Genomic DNA, 27,906 nt, shown 5'->3' on the forward strand with positions numbered 1-27,906 from the left:
TGATGGTCTCTCTTGCCATCGCTATTGCAGCCCAACTACGCTATCTGTCAGATTTCTCGGATCACTAACACGGCGGCTGGATTTCAGGGCGCCGTAGGGGACTCTCGTCCTCCTGGCACAGGTCAGAGGGATCTCCCTCAAAATGACGTTGTACCACCAGGTATAGGGAGAAAAAAAAAGATTGATCTAGGTTTTTAATTTGATAAGTAAAATACCACATGCATGCAAGTAAGAGAGAAAATTTAATATTACCTAGAAATAACAATCACTTGAGCAAGATATATTCCACTCGAGAATAAATCAAAATGCTTGCAATCTATGTGCCTTACTTTTTTCCAATTCATGCATCTGAATTTTCTTTTCCAGTTCGTTGTTGCTATAAACAAGCTAATTTGTTTCATTAATTGTGCGGCATATTATGGAACACATGTTTCATGCATACAAAAAGTTCTCGTAATGTGAGCATTTTCTGTGACTTGTGAAAATTAGTGGAATAAATGGACGTTTAGGTGAAGGTTTGTTTTTTAATAAGCGTGGTTCGATGATGAGTTGCCAGGCCCGCATCTCATACACCCGGTGAACTTTGTGAGCTTGCACTAAAAGGCACCCCCAAAAATTTTTCTTTAATTAATTATGTTTTAAGTTTTAGGAGGATCCCTAGTTTCATGATTTGTCGCTTCTTTGATTAATATGTTTCTAATTATTGAGATGCTTGGATGTTTGAAATATTTTTAGTTGCCATTTTTAAAACTTGAAATATAGTTGGCTGCCTGGGCACTCACTTGAAGGCGAGAAGGTGGGATGGGACTTTTATTAATTAGATGGAGTGAATTTCCCATAATGCCCCTACTTTCTCTCACAAAGAGGTTCCTTCTCGGACAAATTCTTTCCTTTACCTTGACCATGAAGTGCCATGGGATAACCTTTTCCTACTCTTCCCTTGATTGACATGGTAAACAGTACTGCCAAGCATTATCTCAGTTATTTAATCAGTTTTATGGGCCCTTCCATCAAGAGAGAAGACTCGTAGCCAGCTCCTGTTCCCGTTTTATATGGGGCCTTTGCTTCCTTTTGGTTAGCCTCCCGGAGGCCTTCCATTGGCCCGAGGCCTTAGGCGACTGCCTCAGTCGTCTAGGGCTCGGGCCGGCCCTGGTGCAAAGAAAGAGATACAAAGAGTATAGGATAAATTTAATTTTAACTAATTTATACTTTTAAATATAATTTCTAAATTTTTATGTATTAAAAATATAAAATGTTATATACATATTTCTCAACAAACATCCTAATAAACTCATATATATATATATATATGTATATGTATATATATCTTTTTGTATGCATGAAACATGTGCTCCATAGTATGCCGTACGGTTAATGAAACAAATTACCTTGCTTGACGCAACAACAAATGAGAAAAGAAAATTCAGATGCATGAATTGGAAAAAAGTAAAACACAGAATGCAAGCATTTTGATTTATTCTCGAGTCGAATATATCTTGCTCAAGTGATTATTATTTCTAGATAATGTTAAATTTTCTCTAGTGCGCACATGCATGTTGTATTTTACTTATCAAATTAAAAACCTTGACCAGTCTATATTTTTTTCTCCCAGGTGGTACAACATCGTTTTAGAGGAGATCCCTCTGACCTACGCGCATAGTGACGGAGATTCCCGTCACTATACCGTGTTTCCGGTTACTAATATGGAATTTGTGACCGGAGCTCCCGTCACTGACTTGGTTACAAAAACACGCATCACTAAATTCTTAGTGACGGCGGCGATTCCCGTCACTAACCTCCGTGACAGAACCGCCGTCACTAAGCTGTTACAAATTCAAGAATTAAATATTTAAAAAATTATGTATTTTCCGTCACTATCTAGTTGCGGAGTTAGTGACGAAGGTAACTTGGTCACTGATTTTGTCACAGAATGCGGTCACAAGTGTGGTCACTAATCTGTCACAACCTTTAGTGACAGATTTAGTCGTCACAGACATGGTCACACATTTTGTTGCTACATTTGTCATTAATCCCGTCACTGACCTAGTGATAAGTTTACCGTCACTAATTGGTTACAAACGCGCTGAGCAAAATTAATTTTTATTAACCAAAATCCTGTCACTAAGTTTATGACTGCTCGTCACAATACTTGGTAAACAATTTAGTAACCAAAATTTGGTCACCGATCACAATCTAATAACCTGGAACATTTGGTACATTGATTGGCTCATAACAATAATAATAATAATATCATTAATAGCAAAGGCATTCAACATTACGCAAAAGTCATTTTAAATGTCATTCAAAATTGGCATCAACATGTCCTGAATCCATCAAAATCAAAGTCTAAAAATATGTCATAAAGATCAACAGAGATTTCATTCCTCCTAGGAATGCAAAGACCTATCATCTAAGGCAAAAACAATCATAATGAAGCATGATCAGCAGAACCAGAATCACCATTACTCCCTCGATCTGCATGCCTTGGTCCAAAGCCAATCTCTTCTCTCATCTTTTGAAGAACCTCCTCTTGCCATTTTTTCTTTTCCTGCTCAAGAATACGTAGAAGGTCTTCATGAGTGTACAGCTCTGGAGCTTGACTTGTAGAGGTGGAAGAGGATGATGATTGCCCAATAATTCCAGTGAGATCCTCTAGGGGACTAAAGCCATAGACATGGCCATGAGTTGGGACACCAGTTGCCTCAAACCACAAGTCATAATCACGTGGAGGAGCATCTGAGGTGGAGGCATCACCATATTTTTTGGAGTATTCAGCTGAATACTTTGCCTGCCAGTTGATTTAAAAGAAGAGAAAAACATTATGGTGGATCAAACAAGAGATAAACATGAGCAAGCTCAATAATATTTATGAATCATAAAAAAATTATACTTACCATGACAGCTTCACTTCTCTTATCTACATATCCTCCCATGCCTTGCTTTGTCTTATGCGTCCGATTAAAAGATTCAACTATTGTTGGCTCCCTACCTAACTTTAATTTCTACAAAAGAGAGAAGAAAAAATTCATTAACAACAGCAAAATTACAAGCACAATTTTAAACTTGTAGATTCTCAGACACCATAGTATCATCGGGTACCAGCACTTGTGCATTATCGACATTAATCCCATAGCTTTCAAAACTAAACCAACAATTTGGGTTGACATTGCATACCCTTCCCATCATTCACTAATATAAAGGGCTAAATCTTTCCCAAGTCCATATCCTTGTAATTGAAGCTACATATATATTAAAAAAACAGCATGCAAATTTTCAGCTAATATGATTCTAATGTGAAGTATAAAATTTTCATGTATTTTCAACCATATAAATTAAACATGTATTGGCCAGATCTGGATATGCGCTAAGATACAGTGGCTGCATATTATGACATTTCAGCGAATTCTACATCAAGAAAAACAAAAAATCCCCCCCCCCTCCCCGCGCTGCGGACAACACACACACAAGAAAAAAGGTTTTGAGTCTAATCATTTTGTCAGTAATAAGTAAGTAAAATTACCATGATCAACAACCTAACAAACAGGCCAGTAGGACGCACACCTGTAAGAACCAGTTTGCTACCCGTAGTCCATCACCACTTAGGCAGCACTCAAATTTGTCGAAAATGGAGTCACTTTCATATAAATCACATAGCTGTATGAAAATAGAACCATCATAACCAAAGTACATGGTGCATTACATCTTTCTCGCCAACTATAATTAACATGAGCTAAACTGTAACAAAAACAAATTACCTGAGGCCTTAAATATTCATGGACCTGAAAAGTTGCAACAGGACCAGAGTCCATGTTTATGTCCCATAACTGGAAAAATCGCATAAGGAAAAAAAAGAAAAGTAAATCTAAATGAGACAACAAAATAAAACAAAAACCAACATCATGAGCTTCATAGGAAAGACTACAAAAGATATAACAGACTAATGCTACAAACAGACATCAAAAATAGCTACATGTAAATCCTACAGACACCAGAAATAGTTACACAAAATCAAGGTAGAGCTGCAATACTGCTAGACAAATAACATCATCATTCTTCATATTAAAAAATTAGCAAGGGAAGGGAAAAACTTTCATGTGTCTCAATTAAAGGGCAGAATTACTAGCTTATAAATGAACTAGAGCCAAGCTGTGCCATATACTTTACCAATATTTGTTTTTTATTGTGCCAAAGCCAGGGGACAGAAGAAAAAAAAAAGAGTTCAACCATTTGCTACCATCACCTAGCACACATGAAGCATGTATGTGTGCATATGAACGAGAGTCTGTGCATAAAGAGTATCAGCCTCACTCAGCCCAGGATGATGGGTGCATGACTTAAACCAAGGAGATGGGTATTCGACTTTTACTTTTTATGAACTTTTTTCATGATATAAAATGGAGCAAAATAGGGATTCGTGAATCCTCATTTGCCTACAAATTAAATGCTACATTATTGATTGCCTTGAAGTAGAAAATATCACAATTTTATATAACAAGGAGCTCGTGAATCCTCATTTGCCTACAAATTAGGAAGGATCACAGATTGTATTACAAGGAGAAACCTCATTTCTCCAACAGAAGTGTGCACAGCTTAAAACATTGACAAAGTCCATTCTTTGATCTTTTCATACAATGGGAAAGTCATTATAGACTTGAAAACTGAAAGGGTCAACTGCAAAAGTCACATTGCTGCTCACAATCATGGAATACTGTCTAAAGTGACTTCCAAAGATCTAGAATGTGCAATCCAAAAGAAAGCTGCAGGAGTTTACACAGCATAAGGACAAAAGTGAAATTACATAAACATGTGATATGAGTTAGTTGTGCCTCTTAGGCACTTGGGCTTGCATGACGGATATAGTTCTCATTTCTGAACTTCTGATTCACAAAATTGCTCCTTATTATACTGCATTATATTACTTCTTCCTTTTATGCACCTTGTCAACACCATTATTACCTTGCTCTAGTGCCGTTTGGGCCAAAGAATTGATAACTCACTAATAATATTAGACAATCTGTACAAGAATAGGCAACAAGTTCTCTTGTGCAGTAATGCTGAACAGTAACATGAAATATCATAATCAAATACAGATGTTGCGAAAGTAGTGAGCTCTTCAAATAAATGGATTTGAACCTCTTGATCCAAGTAGTTGTAGGTCATTACCTTAATGTCAAGAATCCATTTTATCTGACTATTAAATTTTTAAACCACTTCCTTGCCTATTGCAGTAACCAGAAATTACTCAAACTACCAATTCAAAATTATGCAACCAAAACAGCTAACAAAGCTTATGAAAAAAAGGAACAAAGTGTCACTTTACTGATATATGTTGAAGCCTTCGCATCAATGGCATCTTTAGAGTATTGTATTCTTAACTGCTTAACAAAAACCAAATAAAAGCAAAGTTTCACCTATTACTACAAAAACTCATATCATTTAGCACAACATCTCGAGGATTCTTGATTAATTAAAATGATCCATCATGTGCTTAAAAAAGGATGTAAAATTTATCAAATATTATGTTCAAAATATTTCTGACTTAGTTCCTCCATAAATACTAATTAATTATCTTGTCTCCAAAATTACTGCTCAAATTTAGAAACCACTGCACACAACTTCCAAAACAAAAGAATATTTTCTGGAATGTGTTAAAATGTAAAAGCATGACACGTTGCCAGCAAGCATAATTCATATTGCTAATCCCTCAAGAAAAAGCAAATAATAAAGAAATTAAATTGCAAGAGGGAAACAACTGTATGAACCTTAAGTGTCATATAATCACGACTTAGGATGTGCCTTCCATCTTGTCCAAATTTAATATCTGAAATTGAAGCAATGATCTCAGTAAAAAATGACCTTGAACCTGGCGCCTCCTCAAACCTGTATATGGAGAAGTCCCATTAGCTAAAGCAACACCAGACATGCTAAAGAGTCTAAAAGACACTTGTAACTGGGCCAGTAGAGTCCCATTAGGGTTTGCCGACGAGCAAGAAAGAGGGGGGCGCCGACGGGGTGATGTAGCCACAAGTTTGATCCCGGGTGAGAAGGAGATGAACATAGGCGCCGAGCAAAAAAATAATGAAACCCTCGGTAGGTTAGGGTTTACCTCCGGGAAGCCCAGTTGTGGGTTCTGAAAACTCTAGCCGACGAGCAAGAAGGAGGGGGGCGTCGACGAGGTGATGTAGCCGCGATCGGGAGGCGTGATGTAGCCGGAGAGGAGAGGGAGAGGCCGGAGGTGGAGGAGAGGAGAGGCCGGAGGTGGAGGTAGAGGAGAGGAGAGGCCGGAGGTGGAGGAGAGGAGAGGAGATGGGAAGCCGGAGGGGAGGCAAAAATGGTCGGCAAGGGGGAGCCGGAGAGGAGAGGCCGCAGGCGGAGGAGACGAGAGGAGATGGGAAGCCGCCCAAATCCCTAACTCGGGACTCCACTAAGAAGTCGGTCTGCAAGCCAAATTTCATATTAAACTATTTTTTACCTATAAGGCTGTGGGCTAAGTCGGTTTGCAAGCCAAATTTCATATCAAGCTATTTTTTATCTATAAAGCTGATTGGAGGAAGGAAAAAATAATTTTGAACTATAAAGCATGGTAAAAAAATTCCAGACCTTCTTCCAAAATCCAATCCCATTGCAGGAAAGTTGCAATAGGGGTGCAAATGGGTCATGGGCGACACCATGAGATTTGAAAATGAGAAGAAGGAATTTGAGTTTTCTGGAGAAAAATTGGAATTTGGGTTATCGAAGAAATTTGGGCGGAACGGCGGGCACACTTAGTTTCATTTTAGATTTTCCTCCTTTTATCTTTTTTTTAAAATTTACATCTACTCAAAAATAATATTTTTAATATTTTTGGAATTAAAAATTAAATTTGGTGACGAAAATTTTTGTTAATAACCTGTCACCGCCAAAAATAATTTTTAAAAATTTATAAATACTTGGGTTACGATATTTGTGACGGCTGCATTTGTCACTGTCTGGTTGCAATTTTGGTTATCATATTGCTGACAGATACCCCGTCACTATGATGGTCACTAAGTTCTGGCGCCCATCCTATCCACGCATTCTGTGACCGGTCTGTCACTAATCGGTCACTAAGTTAACACCACGGTGACCAAATTTCTGTCGGTCACTAATCCGTCACAAATAGTGACTGATAACGGTCCATCACGAATTTTCCGTCACTATACGCGCGTTTTCTGGAGGACGAGAGTCCGTTGGAGCGCCCTAAAATCTAGCCGCCGTGTGAGCGATATGAAAAATCTGACAGATTGCGTACTTGGGCTGCAATAACGATAGCAAGAGAAACCATCAATCTTATTAGATGCGTCGCTCGGGGTCAATGAGAATCTGGGCAAGCTGGCATTTACTTTCAAATCAAACTCAAAAGAATGTCTCTACCAGAAAAAAAGCGAATAAGGGTCGAGAGCTAAACTATCTTCTGAGCTTTTCTTAGTTCTCACCTGATCATCTTCTCCTCCAAGCGAATATTGTGTCATCTTGAACTTGAGTGTGCCAACTTTATTCTTGTCATACCTCAAATTTCGCTTGCACCACTTTTCTCCACCCCCGCTGCCCATGGTCTTTGTCACGCGCGGATTCCAGCTGCCTATGCCCACCGGCACTTTCCGTATCGCCTTCGATTGCTTATCATAAAAGATAAGGGTGTAGCCCTCTGCCTATAACGAGAACACAAAATCGGTCTCCCTCGCCTTCAATTGTTTATCATAAAAGTATATAATGTGTGTGTTTTTTTTTCCGCGTCAAGAAATCACTACGAGATGATTGGTAATCTTTTGTTTAACTAAATCATTTATCCTGCTCACTTATCAAATTTTCCGACACCCTCTCATGTTGATAAGGTATGGTATAAATCTGCTTTTTACCTTAATAAAAATAAAAAGTACAAAAAAACACATCAGTTCTAATAATACATGGTAGCTGTCGCACAAGAACCAGTACCACCACCACCACATGAACCGCTAATTATAGTAGAAGCCGAGCAAGAACCATTACCACCACATAGGGTTTAGGGCAAGCTAGATCAAACTAGACTGAAAATTACCGCCTGTTTGTGCTCTGTTTCCCTTGTAGAGGATCTTCTCAGTTATCTTGTCTGCATGCTCTCATCATACTCCCACTATTTTATACAAATTGGTAGCCTCTACCTTCAATTTGAAAAATTACTCTTAATTCTTTAGTGAGCACTAGAACCCAATAGATCGTATATAGGCCCGAGTGTGGCTCGGCCAACCTATATATACCTATTGGTAGGTTCTTAACCAATTGCTTCACCAAGCAACTTCTAGAGATGATTTTGCCCTACGTTCTTCGGCAGACATGTGGCGCCTCCACCGAATACCCTAGTTAGGTCCAACCATTAAATGATAGGGTTCAGTCTAATCAACTAATAGATGACCAAGCCCGAGTGTGGCTCGGCTCACCTGACCGCCTATTGAAGATACACTCAACTCATCATATATTGAATGACAATTCCAATGCTTGATAAGTACTAGGCGTATCGCGCCTCCAATAATTATCAAAACATTGGACCCATTATCACCCAACTTAATGGGAGGCTATGACCTAGTTATCCCCATAACCATTTCATTTTAAGGACCTAATAATTTTAGAGGATTTCATAATTGGGATAGATAAGAGGATCCGGTTAGTCTAATTTCTCCCACTAACTTCACCAAATCAGATTAGACTCAAACCGGTTAAGGAGGCACCTAAATCAGTCAAACTGATTTTTCTTATAGGCATGGGCTAACTTGAATCATTAAGTGATCCAATCAAAATGTGATTGACCATGTTGGCTAGGTAAGTGAGATTGGTGGAAAGGGATATGCCATTAACTCGACAAAGACGAATCAGTGCGAGTAGCTCCCAATTAAAAACCGCCGGTCGAGTCTGCCAAACTTACCTTAGACACCGACTGGTTAATCAATTTCGATTTGATTACTCAAATGATTCGGGCTACACCTCTGAGCCTAAATCAAGTTCCATCTTGGTCTAATCAAAGACATGGACTTGATCCATCTACAGCTATTGTAAATTGACCTAGAATTTTCTTAACCTAATCTAGTTACTACTTAATTACATTTGATCAATTAATTCTATTAGTCCATGTATGATTCTAACCTTAGGTCTAACCCAATTCTAGGAACTTGATTCAAGCTAACCCATATACCCAAAGAATTATGCAATGTCAATTAATTGAGTTACAATTCTATTTTATACCACTTAATTCTCAATTAAGTTTAGACTTATGAAATGTTGCCCAAGGTGACAAGCCAAGAGGGGGGGGGCTGAATTGGTTTCTCTAAATTTTTACTATCTTAATTGATGAGTGAGTGAAGTTAAAACAATATACAATGCAAATACACAAGAAGTATAGTGGTTCGGTGCTCTCCTAAGCACCTACGTCCACTCCCCAAGTGACCCCTTGGAAATTCACTATAATCCCACGGATTACAGTTGGATTGTTTTTCGGGCTCACAATTCAAAAATCTTTACACTTTGGTTTTCCGGGATCACCAAGAACCTATGTTGGTTTTACGGGCTCACCAACGAACCTTCACAATTGGTTTTACGGGTTCACCAACAAACCTACATCGTTGGTTTTACGGGCTCACCAAACAAACCTTTACAAGCTGATTAAAAAGAAGAAGAAAGTTGAAACTCCTAGATGAGCAAATATAACAATTATAAGCTACAAAGAAGAGTTTAGAATATAGTTATCGCTTGATGAGACTTCTCTCTTCTTTGTCAAGATTGCTTCACTGTTCAAGGGTTGATGGAGCTCTTAATGTTCCTTAGAATCTGCTCTACCACTTCCTTTTGACTCTTTGAGTGAAGCACTTGGATGAAGAAAATTAGGACTCTTGTCTTTCTTGTGTAAGCTTTGATATTTTGCAAAAGGATATCTTCTCTGATGAATAGTGTCACTTTAAATAGTTTTCCTCATCCATTGGACACCCTCCATTGGTTAGATTTCAAAAACTAGCCGTTACTTACTGTTGGGAAGATAAAAAGTACTTTTGCAGAACTAGTCGTTATGCTTCTGCCCGTGCTAGGGTCGACCCAAACTTTTCTGGGATCGACTCAAACTACTGTTCATCAGACTTGAGTTCGACTCAACTTTCACTGGGGTCGACCCAACTTTCACTGGGGTCGACTCTTACTATATTGGGGTCGACCCTCTCAGAAAACACAGAACCTTATATTTCAGCCATTTTTCACTGAGGTCGACTCAACACTTTTTGAGGTCGACTCAAGGTACAGTGGGGTCGACTTAAGTTCCATTGGGGTCGACCCTCTCAGGGATTCTAGAGAGATAGCATTGAACGACACAGCCTTGGGGTCGACTCATGTTCAGTTGGGGTCGACTCAAGCATTCCTGGAGTCGACTCAATCTGGGGTCGACTCAAGGAAGGTTGGGGTCGGCCCTCTCAGTAGATTCCAGAGAGTTGTTTTCTTGAGGCTCGAAGATGGGGTCGACTTAACTACTGTTCATCCGTGCCATTTTTGCAGAAGTGTGCCTGATGATTCCATGATGTGCCGGGGTCGACTCCACCAATCTTGAGGTCAACTCATTCCACACTTTGCTGCAACTTAAGGTTAGATTCATCCATACAATCAATGAAATATACTTCAAGCAATTTTTAATGTATGCCATGGTAGTGCTACATACTCTTAACAATGAAATTACTATTGTCCCCTTAAGAGTACGTTTCACTTGAAACTTTGCCGAATTAGAATTTAGAATTCACTATCCCTTTTCTATCGCAAATTTTTTCTCATTATTAATCATTGAAATACATCTTGATCTCATTCTTCTAATGTACCGAAAGTGACGAACTCAGTAATGATGTATCATGTTAACTTGTAGTATTTAATTAGATATTCCCTCAATGGTTGTGTTAATCATCAAAATACCACTATCATCCTCAATCTCCCCCTTTTTTATGATTACAAAATATTGAGTATAAGCAGATTGATACTTATCTTAAAATTAGTTTTAGAAGAGCTCAAGTTGCTGAATTTCAGCTTTTCAAATTTGAGAGTGAAGTCTCTCCCTTTTTCATCCAAATATTGCCAATTTGAACTTTTGATTTTCTCCCCCTTTCTTTTATATTTGGTTAAAGATGAAACTTCAAAATTTGAGATAAAGCAAGAGTTTCAGATTATGTATTGAGGTATGAGAGGTATGTGCCAAATTCTGAAATTTGATTGAAAGTTTGAACTTTAACATTTTCATTGTTACATATCGCTCCCCCTTAAGTGTATATTATCTCCTATTATAATTTTCAACCTTGTTTGTCAACTTATTGCAACTTCTTTCTTTCCTTACTTCTTTCCCCTTTTTGTTATCATCAAATAGGTGCATGGTAATAGATAAGTAGACGCCAGTAAATAATAAACAGTCAAGTTTCATTGATCAAAATGGAACATTGTAGTACATTAACGTCAAAAATACAATGTTCTTCAATCAAAGTGCGAAGTACATCAACAAAGCAAAATACATATGAGAGCTAGATAAATCCTAGGCACTAATCATAATGCTAACATCAGCCTAGAGGGTATCTAAGGGCTGTAATCTAGTCCTCATTCTCCTAGCATAAGTGGCGAGGGGAGGTCGAGCCTGATGGGACTGAGTCTGGCGTGGACCTCGCTGAGCTGGATGACTCTGTGCCGAAACCTCCGACTCAGCTGCTCGGGGCAAGATGGAACATGAGCCTCTCTCTCTCTCGCCGTAATGCTCCTACCTGCTCTCTGAGATCGCTAATCTCAGCAGTCATGATATCCATCATGCTCATCAATCCGTCAGAGAGAGTCCTTGCTTGAGCTGACACAAGCTCAGTCATCCTACTCCAAAACTCCTCTGTGCACCCTGTAGGTACGGATGACGATGGTCCAGCCTCTGAAGGTGCCATAGGATGATCCTCAGGTACCTCAGCCTCAGGGATGGGGTCTCCAACCTCTGGTACATCACCATCTGGTGCATGTATCCCTGCTCCTCCACGCACCCACTGCCCGTTCACCTTCTCATAACCCATGCGAACTAGGGACCGTGCAGTGTAAGTGTCAGTAAATAATAGATGCCTGGAGTTCTCTCCCTCCACTGATATGTCATGCTGTCGGAAGACCAGGGTGAGTATCAAACCATAAGGTAGGAAAACTCTCGACTTGCATATAGCCTCTCTCATTTGCCTGATCATCATAGCTGGAGGTTCAGGGGAATGCCTTGAATGACGTGCTCCATAATGACCAAATCTTGCTCAGATATGTGATCAAATCTCCCACTTTTTGGAAATAAAATCCGACCTATAAAGTTGTGCAACAACCTCATCTCAGCTGATAGAGAGTTCGCTATCACTTTTCGGAATAGTCAAAATCATCGTTCTCAAGGATCAACTGTAGAGCTCTCAACTTGTTTTCCGGCCTTTCTAGAGTTGCACCTTCATAGGGGAGATGGAGCAACTCACTCAAACTTTCTTCTGAAACCCTAACCCGTACACTTCGGACCTCAGACTCATTCCAACTTTTAGGAAGACATAGAACTCACGAACCAAGCCCGGGTAGGTCACCAAATCTAGGGAGCAAAGATACTCCCATCCTTGTCTTCGGATCCAATCCCCCAAACGGAACCCTTCTTGATCCAAAAATTCGGAGTGGATCCTTCTCCCCATGGTTACCGGTCTTCCCGCATATTTAGCAAGTTGAACTGAAGGGGAAGGAGGTGGAGGAGGCTCAACACGTGTCTCACCTTATGGAAAAACTGTAGATGAATCTCTAGCATGTCTATCTACAATGATTGGGCGTGAGACTCTTCCGGATCTCTTAGCAATGGCTCATTTGGGTCCTATGTTCACCAAATCCTTCCTTAGGTCTTGATCTAACGGCATAGAGAAGCAATCTAGCACTGTTTGGAGATGATTGGAAGGGATTGGAAAGTGGAAAATAGGGTTTTAGGAAGAGGACAAGATAAAACAGTGCTCTAAAATAGCTCATGGGTCCCTCTTTTAAAAATAGGGCCCCGCCGTTGGGTCGACCCCAGATTTTTCTTGGGTCGACTCAACATGGGGTCGACCCCATTCTAGCTCGGGTCGGCCCCAGTTCAGAAAATTTTCTTTCTCTTCCTTTCTTTTTTTTTTAAAAAAAAATTCTTCCTTTCCTCCAATCCTTACAAATTCTTTATGGGACAATGATATATGAGTAAGGAATCTATAGATAACTAGTTTGACTAATGTTTCATGGGTTTTTCGAAATGGGAGGAGAGTATCATGAGACAACTTGTTCCTTTTTGCATCTCCTCAATCAAAAGGATCACATATGCCTAATTCCCTCCTAAGAATGCAAAAATCTATCTTCACTTAAAGGTTTGTGAATATATCAGCTAATTGTTTCTCAGTACATACATGCTCAATACATATGTTCCCATTTTGCACATGATCTCTAATGAAATGATATCTTATTTCAATGTGTTTGGCTTTAGAGTGCTGAACCGGATTTTTAGTAAGGTTAATAGCACTAGTGTTATCACACTTTATAGGAATATTGTCTAGTTTAATTCCATAGTCCTCTAGTTGTTGCTTGAGCCATAGTACTTGAGCACAACAACTCCCGGCAGCTATATATTCGGCCTCAGCCGTTCATAATGCTACCGAATTCTGCTTTTTGCTAAACCACGATACTTAAATTATTTCCTAAAAATTGACATGTTCCACTAGTGCTCTTCCTATCTAATTTGCAACCAGCAAAATCTGCATCAGAATATGCAAGTAAATCTAGATAGGAGTCTCTAGAGTACCATAAACATATGTTTGTGGTTGCTCTCAAATATCTGAGGATTCTTTTGACAGCACTTAGATGTGACTCCTTAGGATCTGATTGGTATCTAGCACATATTCTCACACTAAACACTATATCTGGCCTACTAGCAATAAGGGTAAAGCAAAGATCCAATTAAGCCTCTATAAAGCTTTATATCTATACTTTTTTCTTTTTCATCTTTGTCTAGCTTACTAGTGGAATTCATTGGGGCGCCTATTCCCTTGTGATTTTCATTCCCAAACTTCTTTAATATTTTCTTTGTGTACTTAGTTTGATGAATAAAGATACCTTCCTTAGTTTACTTGATTTGTAATCCAAGAAAAAAAATTTAGTTCTTCCATCATACTCATCTTGAATTCTCCTTGCATTAATTTAGCAAAACTCTTTGCAAAGATTATCATTAGTTGTACCAAAAATTATGTCATCTACGTATATTTGAACTACTAGCAGATTTTTGTCTTTTCTTTTGAGAAAAAGTGTTTTATCTACATTTTTCCTACTGAAATCATTATTCAGTACAAATTTGCTTAGTCGATCATACCAAGCCCTAGGTGCTTGTTTTAATCCATATAATGCCTTATGTAATCTAAACACATGATTTGCAATTCATGATTCTCAAAACCAGGAGGTTGCTCTGCATATACTTCTTCCTCTATAAAACCGTTTAAGAAGGCACTTTTTACATCCATTTGATACAATTTGAAATCCATGAAGCATGCAAAAGCTAGAAGTAATCTAATAGCTTCCAATCTGGCCACGGGAGCAAATGTTTTCTCAAAATCTATTCATTCTTCTTGATTGTATCCCTTAGCTAACAAAGTCTAGCTTTATTTCTTATGACTACCCTATTTTCATCTAATTTATTTCTAAAGATCCATTTTTGTTCAAATTACAGAGTTATGCTTTGGTCTCTTAGTTAATGTCCATACATTACTTTTTTGAATTGATTTAATTCTTCTTGCCATAGCATTTATCCAATTTATATCTTTTTTCAGCTTCTTCCATAAAGTCTTAGGTTCTAATTGTGAAACAAAAGCAAGGATAATCATTTAAATTTCTAAGGGAGATCGAGTTCTTATCCCTTGAGATGGATCACCAATGATTAAGTTTTAGGTGTCCATGTGCATAACTCCATTCCTTTAGCAAGTCTTGAGATTGTGGTGGCACGCGTTCATTTTCCTTTTCTTGATTTGGCACGTTAACAAGATTCAATTTTTCAAAGTCAATAATTTCTGCATCATCATCAAGAGTATTTTTCTCTCCTAGGCAGACTCACTATCAGACTCATCAAAAATAATATTAATTGACTCTTCAACTACAAGAGTTCTTTTGTTGAATACTCTGTATGCCCTGCTAGATGTAGAGATCCTAAGAAGATACCTTCATCTGACTTGGCATCAAATTTTACTTAGATCCTCTTTGCTATTGTTTAAAATGAAACATCTACATCCAAATACTCTAAGATATTTAGTAGTTGGTTTCTTATTCTTCCAAAGTTCATAAGGAGTTTTCTTGGTTATAGTCGTATGAAAAATCCGATTTAGAATATGGCAAGCAATACTGATAGCTTCAGCCAAAAGTTACTTTGGAAAATTTGACTCGCACAACATTGTGCGGGCCATTTCTGCCAAGGTCCTATTTTTTTCTTTCAACAATCCCATTTTGTTGAGGCGTTCTAGGTGCTGAAAATGATGTGAGATTACCATTCTTCATTACAAAATTCTTCAAAGGTGTTGATTTTCAAATTCAGTTCCATGAATCACTCTCGAATTGCTTATTAAGGTGAGCCTTCTTTTCAGTTATGATATTTTTTATAATATTTCAAGAATGCTGAAAATGCTTCATTCTTATGTGCAAGAAATGAAACACATGTATATCTTGAAAAATCATCTACTATAACTAGTCCATACTTCTTCCTTCAAGACTTGCAGTTATAGTGGGTCAAATAGATCCATGTGTTATGAGTTCAAAAGGCCTAGTGGTTGATACTATATTCTTTGATTTGAAGGATGATTTTGTTTGCTTTTCTAATGAGCATGGACCACAGATTTTGTCCTTTTCAAAAGATCAATTTTGGCACATCTTTTATCAAATCTTTCTTGACTAGTTTTGATATTAAGTCCATACTAGCATGTTCCTAGTTTACGATGCCAAAACCAACTTGTTTTATTTTTTCTTTCTTCATTAGATAATTAAACATAATTCATTTTTCTTGCCTAAATCATGAAAGATCTACCATGTAAATATTTCTCTGGCCTTTGTTATATTAAAGTACAATGCTATTATCTTTAGGATTTTGTGATTATGCATACTGAGGCTTCAAATGTGACTTTTAAAACCTTTATCACAAAATTGACTTATGCTAAGTAGGTTATGTTTCAGACCATTAACTAATAAAATATTTTCTATAAAGGTGGATGGAGTAATAATAAATTTTACCCTTTCTAATGATTAAGTCCTTTTCCATTGTCTCCATAAGTTACCACTCCACCCTTCTTAGATTCCAGGTGACAAATTGTTCTACATTACCTGTCATGTGTCTTGAACAGCCGCTATCTAGATACCATCGTTTATCCACCTTATTAGCTGCAAGACATCCCTACAATCAAGATCAAGAATATGCTTTAGGTACCCAAACTATGTTCGGTCCTTAGGGTTAGTACTTGATGTTCCTTTTGGAACCCAAATTTTTCTTGGATTTTAGCTTATAATTATTACTCAATTTGTTTGTAGCTAGACTTTCTATAGTTACATTCATATGCTTTATGTCCTAATTTATTGCAGCAATGACAAGTATATTTTTATTTTGGTTTTCACAAATATGTTCTTTAAGTATTTTTGTTTCCTATTTGTTTTATATCCTAACCCAGCTTTATCATATACAACTTTTTGACTATCAAGAATCATATTTAATTAGTTGAGCTAAGTGTAAACTTGTCCACTAAGGATTTGTATTTTTCAGCATCTTCTTTTAACTTGACATTTTCAGCAATTTGACTTTTGGTTTCATTGGTGAATCTCCTACTTAATGTTTCATAGTCATTAGATAGTTTTTGCTTTTCTTTGATAAGAGATTGATTTTCATCTTTTAGAACTTTATTTTTATTGATTAATTTATTGTGTTCTTCCATAAGTTCTAAAAAATACATCACGTAACTCTTCTACTGTAAAATCACATTCAAGTTCAGAATCTACCTCATCGTCATTGGCCATATAGCAGATTTGGGCCGTCTCTTGTTGATCTTCCTCTTCCGAACTTGACTCCTCACTTTCACTCCATTCAGCCATGAAGTTTCTCTTCTTAAGTTTTCTTGCCATCCATTTCAATTCCGGACAATCTATCTTGAAAATGCCCGGGCTTGTTACACTCATAGCAAATTGGTGTTTTCTTTTCCTTTTCTTTGTCCTTACCCTTTTCTTTGCTTGAGCTACCTTTGAGGAAGGACTTCCTTTTATAAAAATTTTTCTTTCCTCTCATGAACTTTCTGAATTTTCTTTCCAAGCATAGCCATTCCTTCTTCATCATATTCCTCCTCATCATCAGATTCTTCTGATTCAGTTTCCTGTTTGGAGTAGTAAGACTTTAAGACAATGGTCTTTCTTTTCTTGACCTCATCTTCTAAATTTTGCCTCATGGTCAACTCATGGGTCATAAGTGATCCTAAAAGTTCTTCCAATTGCAGTATATTGAGGTCCTTTGCTTCTTGAATTGCTGTTACCTTGGCCTCCCAAACTCTTGGTAGAGACCTGAGAATTTTCGCACTAGTTCAGAGTTAGTATAAAACTTTCCTAAACTCTTTAGCCCATTTATGATTTCCGTGAATCGAGTAAACATTTCAGTTATGGATTCAGTGGATTCCATTTTAAACAACTCATACTTATGTACTCATATATTTATTTTTGACTCCTTGACTTGATTAGTTCCTTCATGTGTGACCTCCAGTTTATCCCAATTTCTTTCACGGAGATGCATGTAGATATTCTATTGAATTCCTTACATCTAGTGAACAGTAAAGTACATTAATTGCTTTAGCATTTAGTTGTGCTAGTCTTCTATCACTCCCATTCCAATCCATTTCTGGTTTGGAAATGATTGTGCCCTCTATAGTAATTGTGGGTGTGTGTGGTCCTCTAGTTATGATATACCATAATTCATAGTCTAGAGCTTGAATGAATATTCTCATCCTAGCTTTCCAGTATGTGTAATTAGTGCCATTAAACAGAGGAGGTCTATTTGTGGATTGCCCCTCGCTCATAGAACATCCTACTTGGGTTGTCATGATCTTTGTCTCTTGATTGTGAGATCAACAACTACTATGTGAGCACCTTGCTCTGATACCACTTGTTGCCCAAGGTGACAAGCCAAGAGAGGGGGTGAATTGGTTTCTCTAAATTTTTACTATCTTAATTGAGTCAATTGATGAGTGAGTGAAGTTAAAACAATACACAATGCAAACACACAAGTATAGTGGTTCGGTGCTCTCCTAAGCATCTACGTCCACTCCCCAAGCGACCCCTTGGGAATTTACTATAATCCCGCGGATTACAGTTGGATTGCTTTCCGGGCTCACAATCCAAAAATCTTTACACTTTGGTTTTTCGGGATCACCAAGAACCTATATTAGTTTTACGGGCTCACTAACGAACCTTCACAATTGATTTTACGGGTTCACCAACAAACCTACATCGTTGGTTTTACGGGCTCACCAACAAATCTTTACAAGGTGATTAAAAAGAGAAGAAAGTTGAAACTCCTAGTTGAGCAAATATAACAATTATAAGCTACAAAGAAGAGTTTAGAATATAGTTATCACTTGATGAGACTTCTCTCTTCTTTGTCAAGATTGCTTCACTCTTTAAGGGTTGATGGAGCTCTTAATGTTTCTTAGAATCTGCTCTACCACTTCCTTTTGACTCTTTGAGTGAAGCACTTGGATGATGAAAATTAGGGCTCCTGTCTTTCTTGTGTAAGCTTTGATATTTTGCAAAAGAATATCTTCTCTGATGAATAGTGTCACTTTAAATAGTTTTCCTCATCCATTGGACACCCCCCATTGGTTAGATTTCAAAAACTAGTCGTTACTTACTGTTGGGAGGACAAAAAGTACTTCTGCAGAACTAGTCATTATGCTTCTGCCCGTGCTGGGGTCGACCCAAACTTTCCTGGGGTCGACTCAAACTACTGTTCATCCAGACTTGGGTTCGACTCAACTTTCACTGGGGTCGACTCAACACTTTTTGGGGTCGACTCAAGGTACAGTGGGATCGACTCAAGTTCCATTGGGGTCGATCCTCTCAGGGATTCCAGAGAGACAGCATTGAACGACACAGCCTTGGGGTCGACTCATGTTCAGTTGGGGTCGACTGCATTGGGGTCGACTCAAGCATTCCTGGGGTCGACTCAAGGAAGGTTGGGGTCGACTCAACTACTGTTCATCCATGCCATTTTTGCAGAAGTGTGCCTGATGGTTCCATGATGTGCCGGGGTCGACTCCACCAATCTTGGGGTCGACTCATTCCACACTTTGCTGCAACTTAAGGTTAGATTCATCCATACAATCAATGAAATATACTTCAAGCAATTTTGAATGTATGCCATGGTAGTGCTACATACTCTTAAAAATGAAAATTACTATTGTCCCCTTAAGAGTACATTTCACTTGAAACTTTGCCGAATTAGAATTTAGAATTCACTATCCCTTTTCTATCGCAAATTTTATCTCATTATTAATCATTGAAATACATCTTGATCTCATTCTTCTAATGTACCGAGAGTGACGAACTCAGTAATAATGTATCATGTTAACTTGTAGTATTTAATTAGATATTCCCTCAATGGTTGTATTAATCATCAAAATACCACTATCATCCTCGCTCCTATTTTTCAGGAGGGGTAAATTCCATCTTGACTCAACTAACTATGCAAGTACTTGACTGCACCTAGTGACCTTCCATCATGGAATTAGAAATCCAGATAGTCCCGGTACCAAAGTACAGTGAGTTGCTTGCTAGATACAGATTGCGCGGTCTCAGGTTAGAGGGCCAAGCTTATACCCATATCCACTCGGAACATCTCTCGACAGTAGAGCATTCCGGAATTAGTCACGTTCAGTGAAATGTCCTCCTACACTTCACCTGTGTGGCATAACAGTGTCTCCACACTCCTTGGTTAAGAGGACAACCAACGTATATGTCACACAACGACCTAATCTCGATAATACTGTCGTCCTAGTAACAACATATCATTTAATCACGAACTGGTTTAAGGACTCAAAGATAAATCCTCCTTTATCATTAATAAATCCTAGGAACTTCATCATATAAGAGTTCATTTGAAGATGTAAAATGTGAATAATGCCAATAAATACTTTATTTGATTTGTCAATTCATTTATAAAATTCAATCATCAACATGCTGACGATTGACATTTAGGATACAATTCCCAACAGGAAGGATGTCAACATAATAAAATATTTCACAAGGGCTTAACAGAAACATTTTCTTCTTTTAACAGCCCTGGAAGGATGGATGCATAAGTGCATCATTCAACAGGGACTGAATTAAAATAATTCCTTCTTCTAACATCCCAGGAAGGACTGTCTGCACAAATAAAATGTTTCAGAGGGGCTTAACTAAAAGTTCCTCTTTTATTAGCCAAACACATCAGTTCTAATAATACATGGTAGCTGTCGCACAAGAACCAATACCACCACCACCACATGAACCGCTAATTATAGTAGAAGTCGAGCAAGAACCATTACCACCACATAGGGTTTAGGGCAAGCTAGATCAAACTAGACTGAAAATTACCGCCTGTTTGTGCTCTGTTTCCCTTGTAGAGGATCTTCTCAGTTATCTTGTCTGCATGCTCTCATCATACTCCCACTATTTTATACAAATTGGTAGCCTCTGCCTTGAATTTGAAAAATTACTCTTAATTCTTTAGTGGGCACTAGAACCCAATAGATCGCATATAGGCCCGAGTGTGGCCTCGGCCAATCCATATGCACCTACTGGTAGGTTCTTAACCAATTGCTTCACCAAGCAACTTCTAGTGATGATTTTGCCCTAGGTTCTTCGGCAGGCGTGTGGCGCCTCCACCGAATACCCTAGTTAGGTCCAACCATTAAATGATAGGGTTCAGTCTAATCAACTAATAGACGACCAAGCCCCGAGTGTGGCTCGGCTCACCTGACCGCCTATTGAAGATACACTCAACTCATCATATATTGAATGACAATTCCAATGCTTGATAAGTACTAGGCGTATCGCGCCTCCAATAATTATCAAAACATTGGACCCATTATCACCCAACTTAATGGGAGGCTATGACCTAGTTATCCCCATAACCATTTCATTTTAAGGACCTAATAATTTTAGAGGATTTCATAATTGGGATAGATAAGAGGGTCTGGTTAGTCTAATTTCTTCCACTGACTTCACCAAATCAGATTAGACTCAAACCGGTTAAGGAGGCACCTAAATCAGTCAAACTGATTTTCTTATAGGCATGGGCTAACTCGAATCATTAAGTGATCCAATCAAAATGTGATTGACCATGTCGGCCAGGTAAGTGAGATCGGTGGAAGGGATATGCCATTAACTCGACAAAGACGAATCAGTGTGAGTAGCTCCCAATTAAAAACCACCGGTCGAGTCTGCCAAACTTACCTAGACACCGACTGGTTAATCAATTTCGATTTGATTACTCAAATGACTCGGGCTACACCTCTGAACCTAATCAAGTTCCATCTTGGTCTAATCAAAGACATGGACTTGATCCATCTACAGCTATTGTAAATTGACCTAGAATTTTCTTAACCTAATATAGTTACTACTTAATTAGATTTGATCAATTAATTCTATTAGTCCATATATGATTCTAACCTTGGTCTAACCCAATCATAGGAACTTGATTCAAGCTAACCCATATGCCCAAAGAATTATGCAATGTCAATTAATTGAGTTACAATTCTATTTCATAATACTTAATTCTCAATTAAGCTTAGACTTATGATAGTTTTGATCATTGCATATTTCTTTTAATTACATATTAATTACAATCCTTCAGTTCTTAAAACTCATTTTCAGATCTGAGTATTTGTAATTAATAATATGTAATCAGATTTAATTTATGTTTAAGTCATTATGTTTTATGTTGATAAATCACATATACATAACAACATAAATTAATACAAACAACATACATCTTATGCATTTGTTTTTTCACTTTTATTTTCAGATCTGATTTGTTCATTAAATCAGAGATCATATGAATCATAAACTTTATTTAGATCTATTCTAAACAATATTATGATTTCAGATTTATTTATGTTACTAATCCTAACACAAACATGCATCATATGCATCCAAAATTTCAGATCTACTTAATCATGCATAATCAACAATTAAATCAATCATAAAAAGCACTTTAGATCTAATCTAAATATGTTAATAATTTCAGATTTAATTGCAAGAATTAAAACATAAAAGTTTAAACATGAACCTGGCTCTGATACCACTGAAAGTGGATCCTAGGTTCTTCGGTGTTTAGCATGCTGAATTTTTTTTTTTTGAAAAACCATGGCTGAACCTGATCGGGTTGCCTACGTACCCCTTCATAAGAGGGATCAAGCCACACGTAGTTCTTTTTAAGTTTCAAAAATGCAGCGAAAAATGAATCAAACAATTTAATTAATGCATGCTTACAAGATCAAATCTAGAAATCAGCACATTAAGAAAATATAGGATTATGCCGGAATCGTTTAAACAATTATGCTAAAACATTTATGCATGATTAGCTATCAGATCTGAAACTTAAGAACTCTATTCCAATTAATCTCCGAATATCCATCGAATGGATTCCGGAGATGTCTCCGTAAGGAGCCCCAAAAGAGGGTAAAACCTCGAGGAATCGGACCTAGATCTTGACACCATAATAAATGGTTAATGCTAGATTAATACCTTTTATGATGGATGAAAGTTGAGGTTCTGATCCTTGACTTTACAGCCATGCACACGAATGGCCTTTACAAGAAATACACGCAAAGTCCTGAAGGATCTTCTTCCGCAATAGTTTTAGCAGTTGCAGAACACTTGAAGGCTGAAATCTGCTCGCCGAGATTCAATCAACTCTTGATCAATCGTCTTGAAGCAGATGGAGATGAGATTTGTAAGGAAGGTAGAGGACTCAAATCTGATCTTGAATCTTCTAGATATCCACCCTGAAAAACCTAGCTAAAATGGAGAAGAGGAGGAAGAGGAGGCGTGTGAGGAAGAAGGTTGCAGTGGATGCTTTGCCGGCGCCCATCTTCGACCCTTTTAATGGCCTCCGAATTTCATTCAAAATTCGAAAATTATCTTCAAAAAACCTCCTTTAGTTGACGCATGCAATGGAATAGGAACAACCCAAATCAGATCTCAACCAAATCTGATTTAAATTCAAATTTTAAACACATGCGCAAGAGGGGAGGAATTTGAAATCCATGCGGCAGAATTTTTCTTCCTCTTGTCGCATATATTTCATTTGAAATTCGAATTTAAATGATTCAGAGGTTCACACGCCAGCTTGGAAAGTTATTTGATGTATGAAATCATTTAATATATTGTTTAGTGTTTGAATTCAAATTCAAACAACAAACAATGTCGCCATGTGTCAAGCAATGGGTCCATCATAGGGCTGTCAACGAGCCGAGCCGAGCCCGAGCCACAGCAGGCTCGGCTCGGCTCGTTCCAACAAAATCTAGGCTCGGGCTCGGGCTCGGTACCGAGCCCTGTACTGGGCTCGGGCTCGGGCTCGCCTAGCACAGCCCCGGCTCGGGCTCGAGCTCGTGAGGCTCGTTTGCCCGAGCCCGAGCCTGCCCCGGCGGCCGGCGCCCCATCTCCGTCGCCTGTCGGAGAGAAGAACCCAGAAGCCGGCCATCCCCATCCCCATCCCCATCCCGGCCCCCATCTCCGTCGCCCGTCGGAGAGAACAACGAGCAGCCGAGCTCGGTTCCGAGTCCCGACGGTTCGTCGTCGGAGAGAAGAACGAAGGAGAGAGAAAAGAAGAAGAAGAAGAGAAGAAAGAAGGAAAGAAAAAAAGAGAGAAGAATAGATTCACCTCATCGCGTGCGGCGGCCGCCGGCTTCGGCCGCGAGCACCTGCACCGCCGGCACGGGCGTCGGCCGCAGGCACGGCCGAGGAAGCCGCGGGCTCGGCCGTGGCCCGACCCTCCCGTGCGAGGGACTCCTCGGCTCCTTCCCTGATTCGCCGGTGGAGGAGGGCTTCTCATCCCCTCCTCGGCTCCTTCCCTGATTCGCCGGTGGAGGAGGGCTTCTCCTTCCCTGATTCGGCAAAGAGAGGAAAAGGGAGGGGGAGAAACGGAGAAGAAAGAGGGGGAGGCGCCTCGCGTGCTTCTTTCCCAGGCGGCGGAAGGAGGCAGCGAGGCATCGGCGACGGTCGGCGGAGGAGGAAGGCAAGAGGGGACTCAGGGGAGGGACACCGCCACACTGACACCGGGTGCGGGACAGTGGGAGCCGGGAAGATTCTGGAAAAACCCAGAAGGAAGGAGAAGAAAAAAAATAAAAAGAGAGAGGAGGTGGTCGGTGGAGAGAGGAAATGGGTTATTGGTTGGGCTCGTTTGGGCTCGTGAGCTGCTCAGGCTCGAGCTCGGGCTCAGGCTCAGATTTAAACGGGCCTCATTTTGGGCTCGGGCTCGGGCTCGTTTGACTAACGAGCCGAGCCCGAGCCGGGCTTTTACCGAGCCGGGCCCGAGCCGAGCCCGAGCAGCTCGGCCCGTTGACAGCTCTAGGTCATGCGCCATGCAATAATTTTGGTTTATTTAAAATTCATGAAATCCAATTCCATGTCACCACTAATTGCCACATCATCTGAAACTAATCCCCTTGGGTTGCACCTAATCAAATTTGGTCAAACCCGGATTAAAACAAAGCAATTTGGTTGAACCCAATCTAATCAGGTCAGACCCTCATTGAGCTCAAATTGAATCCAATTCAATTTTTGGCTCATCCAAACTCAATCAAATTGAATTAATTACTTTTTATTGGACCTAATCCAATTAGGTCAATCCCCAATTAAGCGCAAATTAATTTAAAATTAATTTGATCAGCTTAAGTCCTTTTTGGTTCGGACCTAATCCAATCGGGTCAAAACCCTGATTGAGCCCAAAGTTGAATCCAATCAATTTGGCTCATCCTTAGCTCAATTACTCAATCAAATTGAATTCATTAGCAATCTAATTACTAATTAATCCTTCGATAATTACTTTAATTATTTTATAAGATAATTTGCCAATCGAATTGACCAAATTACCCCTGAATGATTCTTAATCATTCATCAGCCTTCTTGATCAATCAGGAATCTTCTATGCGTGTGACCTCCTAGGTTCGAACCTAAGCCGGTAGTATAGGAACGACTTCCTACACTAATCGATGTAACCATTTAACAATGGTACCCGACGTCCGGATAGGCCGAATATATGCGAAACAAATATTCTGGAACTCTGAATTATGGTTACTGTATAATTCAATCCCTTTGACTCCTAATGCCAGGATGACTTAGAGCTCACTATCAACCCTATAATTAGTACATCCATTATGTGATTAACTTTAAATATCTCGTGACTCCTCACTGGGATTACCCTGGCCAAGATTTTGCTAAATTAATCACAAGACATTATCTCCTATTTTTCAGGAGGGATCAATTCCATCTTGACTCACAATTGACTACGCAAGTACTTGACTGCACCTAGTGACCTTCCGTCACTGAATTAGAAATCCAGGTTGTCCGGTACCAAAGTACAGTCAGTTGCTTGCTAGTTACAGATTGCGGTTTCAGGTCAGAAGGCCAAACTTATACCCATATCCACTCGGAACATCTCTCGACAGTAGAGCATTCCGGAATTGGTCACGTTCAGTGAAATGTACTCCTACACTTCACCTGTGTGGCATTCCAGTGTTTCCACACTCCTTGGTTAAGATGACAACCAACGTATATGTCACACAACGACCTAATCTCGATAATGCTGTCGTCCTTGTAACAACATATCATTTGGTCGCGAACTGCTTTAAGGACTCAAAGATAAATCCTCCTTTATCATTAATAAATCCTAAGAATTTCATCATATAAGAGTTCATTTGAAGATGTAAAATGATGAATAATGCCAATAAATACTTTATTGATTTGTCAATTTATTTATAAAATTCAATCATCAAAATGCTGACGATTGACATTTAGGATACAATTCCCAACAGGAAGGATGTCAACATAATAAAATGTCTCATAAGGGCTTAACAGAAACATTTTCTTCTTTTAACAACCCTGGAGGGACTGATGCATAAGTGTACCATTTAATAGGGACTTAATTAAAATAATTCCTTCTAACATCCAAATAAAATGTTTCAGAGGGGCTTAACTAAAAGTTTCCCTTTTATTGGACAAACGAATTTGGGTTTTGGGTCGAAACCCAAAAACCCGAACCCGTTATGCCCCTTTTTTTTTAAATGCAGACGGGTTAACGATTACGAGTTCGGGTCGAAACCCAAAACCCGAACCAGTTATGCCATCAATTAATTTTTTTTTAAAAGAACTGAAGATGGGTCGGCCCGACCCGTCTTCCTCCTCTTCCAGCGGCGGGTTAGGGTTCCGCCGAACCCAGCCCGCCTGCCTTCGATCTCCGGGTGGCGAGCGCCCGCCTGCCTCTGGTGGACTCGCCGCCCGATGACGAGCCCCCCGGCGGTCGCACGCCCCCAGGCCCAGGGGCAACGAGGAGCGGCGATCGGCGTTCATGGCGTCTGCTGCCGGATGCAACGCCGCCCGACGGCGACTACCCGAGCGATCGTGCCACCCGCAGGAATCCGCCGCCCGACAGTGATCATCCTGCAAGTTTTTTTTTAATAATCTATGAAGTGTGTGATGAAGGCCATGGCCGACGGCTACGCCGGATCCTTTGATGGCTCTCGACGCCATATGCCGGCCAGATCCGGCATTGGGATGGGATGAAAGCCATGGCCGAGAGTCGATGCCGGATCCCGTGTCAGCTCTCGGTGCCATATGCCGGCCAGATCCGGCATTGGGATGGTCCAACCCTGTGATGGCCGGGCAAGCATCCATTGCCTTGTCCCTGCTGTCGTGGAGGACTGTCCATGGCTTGATGGACTGTCAAATAATAGGCCTTTTACCGTGATCTAGTTCTACCCTTTTACTATGATCTAGTTCTAGAATGAACCTGGCTCTGATACCACATGTAAACATGTGTACATAGGATCATAAACAGAACCATGAAGGGTAGCGTACCTGGATCCATGGATTTGCTGAACGATCAATAGTTCTTTTCTCCCTCATGACTCCTGTTTAAACACCCGATGATGGAGACCGATTTTGTGTTCTCGTTATAGGCAGAGGTTGAGACCCCTTCGTATATCCTACCATCAAGGATATTATGCTTCCACTTCTCTAGGAGTCAGTTACGATGATTATCGTTACGGACCACGTTGTGGTCATGTGGGTCAAAACTAACAGTAATTATCAGTCTAGTTTGATCTAGCTTGCCCTAAACCCTATGTGGTGGTAGTAGTTCTTGCTCGGCTTCCATTATAATTAGCGGTTCATGTGGTGGTAGTGGTACTGGTTTTTGTACGACTGCTACTATATATTATTAAAACAGAGGTGTTTTATTGTGCTTTTTTATTTTTATTAGAGTAAAAAAACAAATTTATACCATAGCTTATCAACATGAGAGGTTGTCGGAAAACTTCTTAGTGAGCACGATAAACGATATAGTTAAACAAGAGATTACCAATCATCTCGTAGTAATTTCTCGAAGAAAACACACACAATATATATCTACTTTTGCCCACAAATGGGAAAAAAGAAAGATCACTCCCTATATTGATTTGAGTATGTGGTACTTCACAACATATACAGATGCCAGTCCGTTCTTCGGACTGCAAGATTTTCCTTTTATGTACAGATGATTCTTATATGCAGGTTCTCAAGAACAATGTTTTGATCCCATCGGACAAGCTTTTCCTGTCAACAGCGCAGAGGGATATTGGTGCTTCACACGTCTCTTTT

At 39.4% G+C, this 27,906-nt stretch overlaps 1 protein-coding gene across 2 annotated transcripts in view; it reads right to left on the bottom strand.

Moving 5' to 3' along the window:
* LOC113462214 (serine/threonine protein phosphatase 2A 55 kDa regulatory subunit B alpha isoform-like) overlaps positions 1-27,906 on the bottom strand; it is a 56,592-nt gene that overhangs the window by 3,477 nt on the left and 25,209 nt on the right. The window contains exons 3-6 of one of the 2 annotated variants that reach the window (XM_039131877.1): positions 5,763-5,880; positions 3,756-3,824; positions 3,562-3,654; positions 2,895-3,002 (exon numbers count right to left, since the gene is read on the bottom strand). In XM_039131877.1, coding sequence (XP_038987805.1) covers positions 2,895-3,002; positions 3,562-3,654; positions 3,756-3,824; positions 5,763-5,880 — 388 coding nt within the window. Of the gene's footprint in view, positions 1-2,894; positions 3,003-3,561; positions 3,655-3,755; positions 3,825-5,762; positions 5,881-6,106; positions 8,198-27,906 lie in introns of those variants that run through there. The other variant, XM_039131876.1, reaches the window with a different exon arrangement.

The sequence above is a fragment of the Phoenix dactylifera genome, chromosome 11, assembly GCF_009389715.1.
Source record: "Phoenix dactylifera cultivar Barhee BC4 chromosome 11, palm_55x_up_171113_PBpolish2nd_filt_p, whole genome shotgun sequence".
NCBI classification, from domain to species: Eukaryota; Viridiplantae; Streptophyta; class Magnoliopsida; order Arecales; family Arecaceae; genus Phoenix; species Phoenix dactylifera.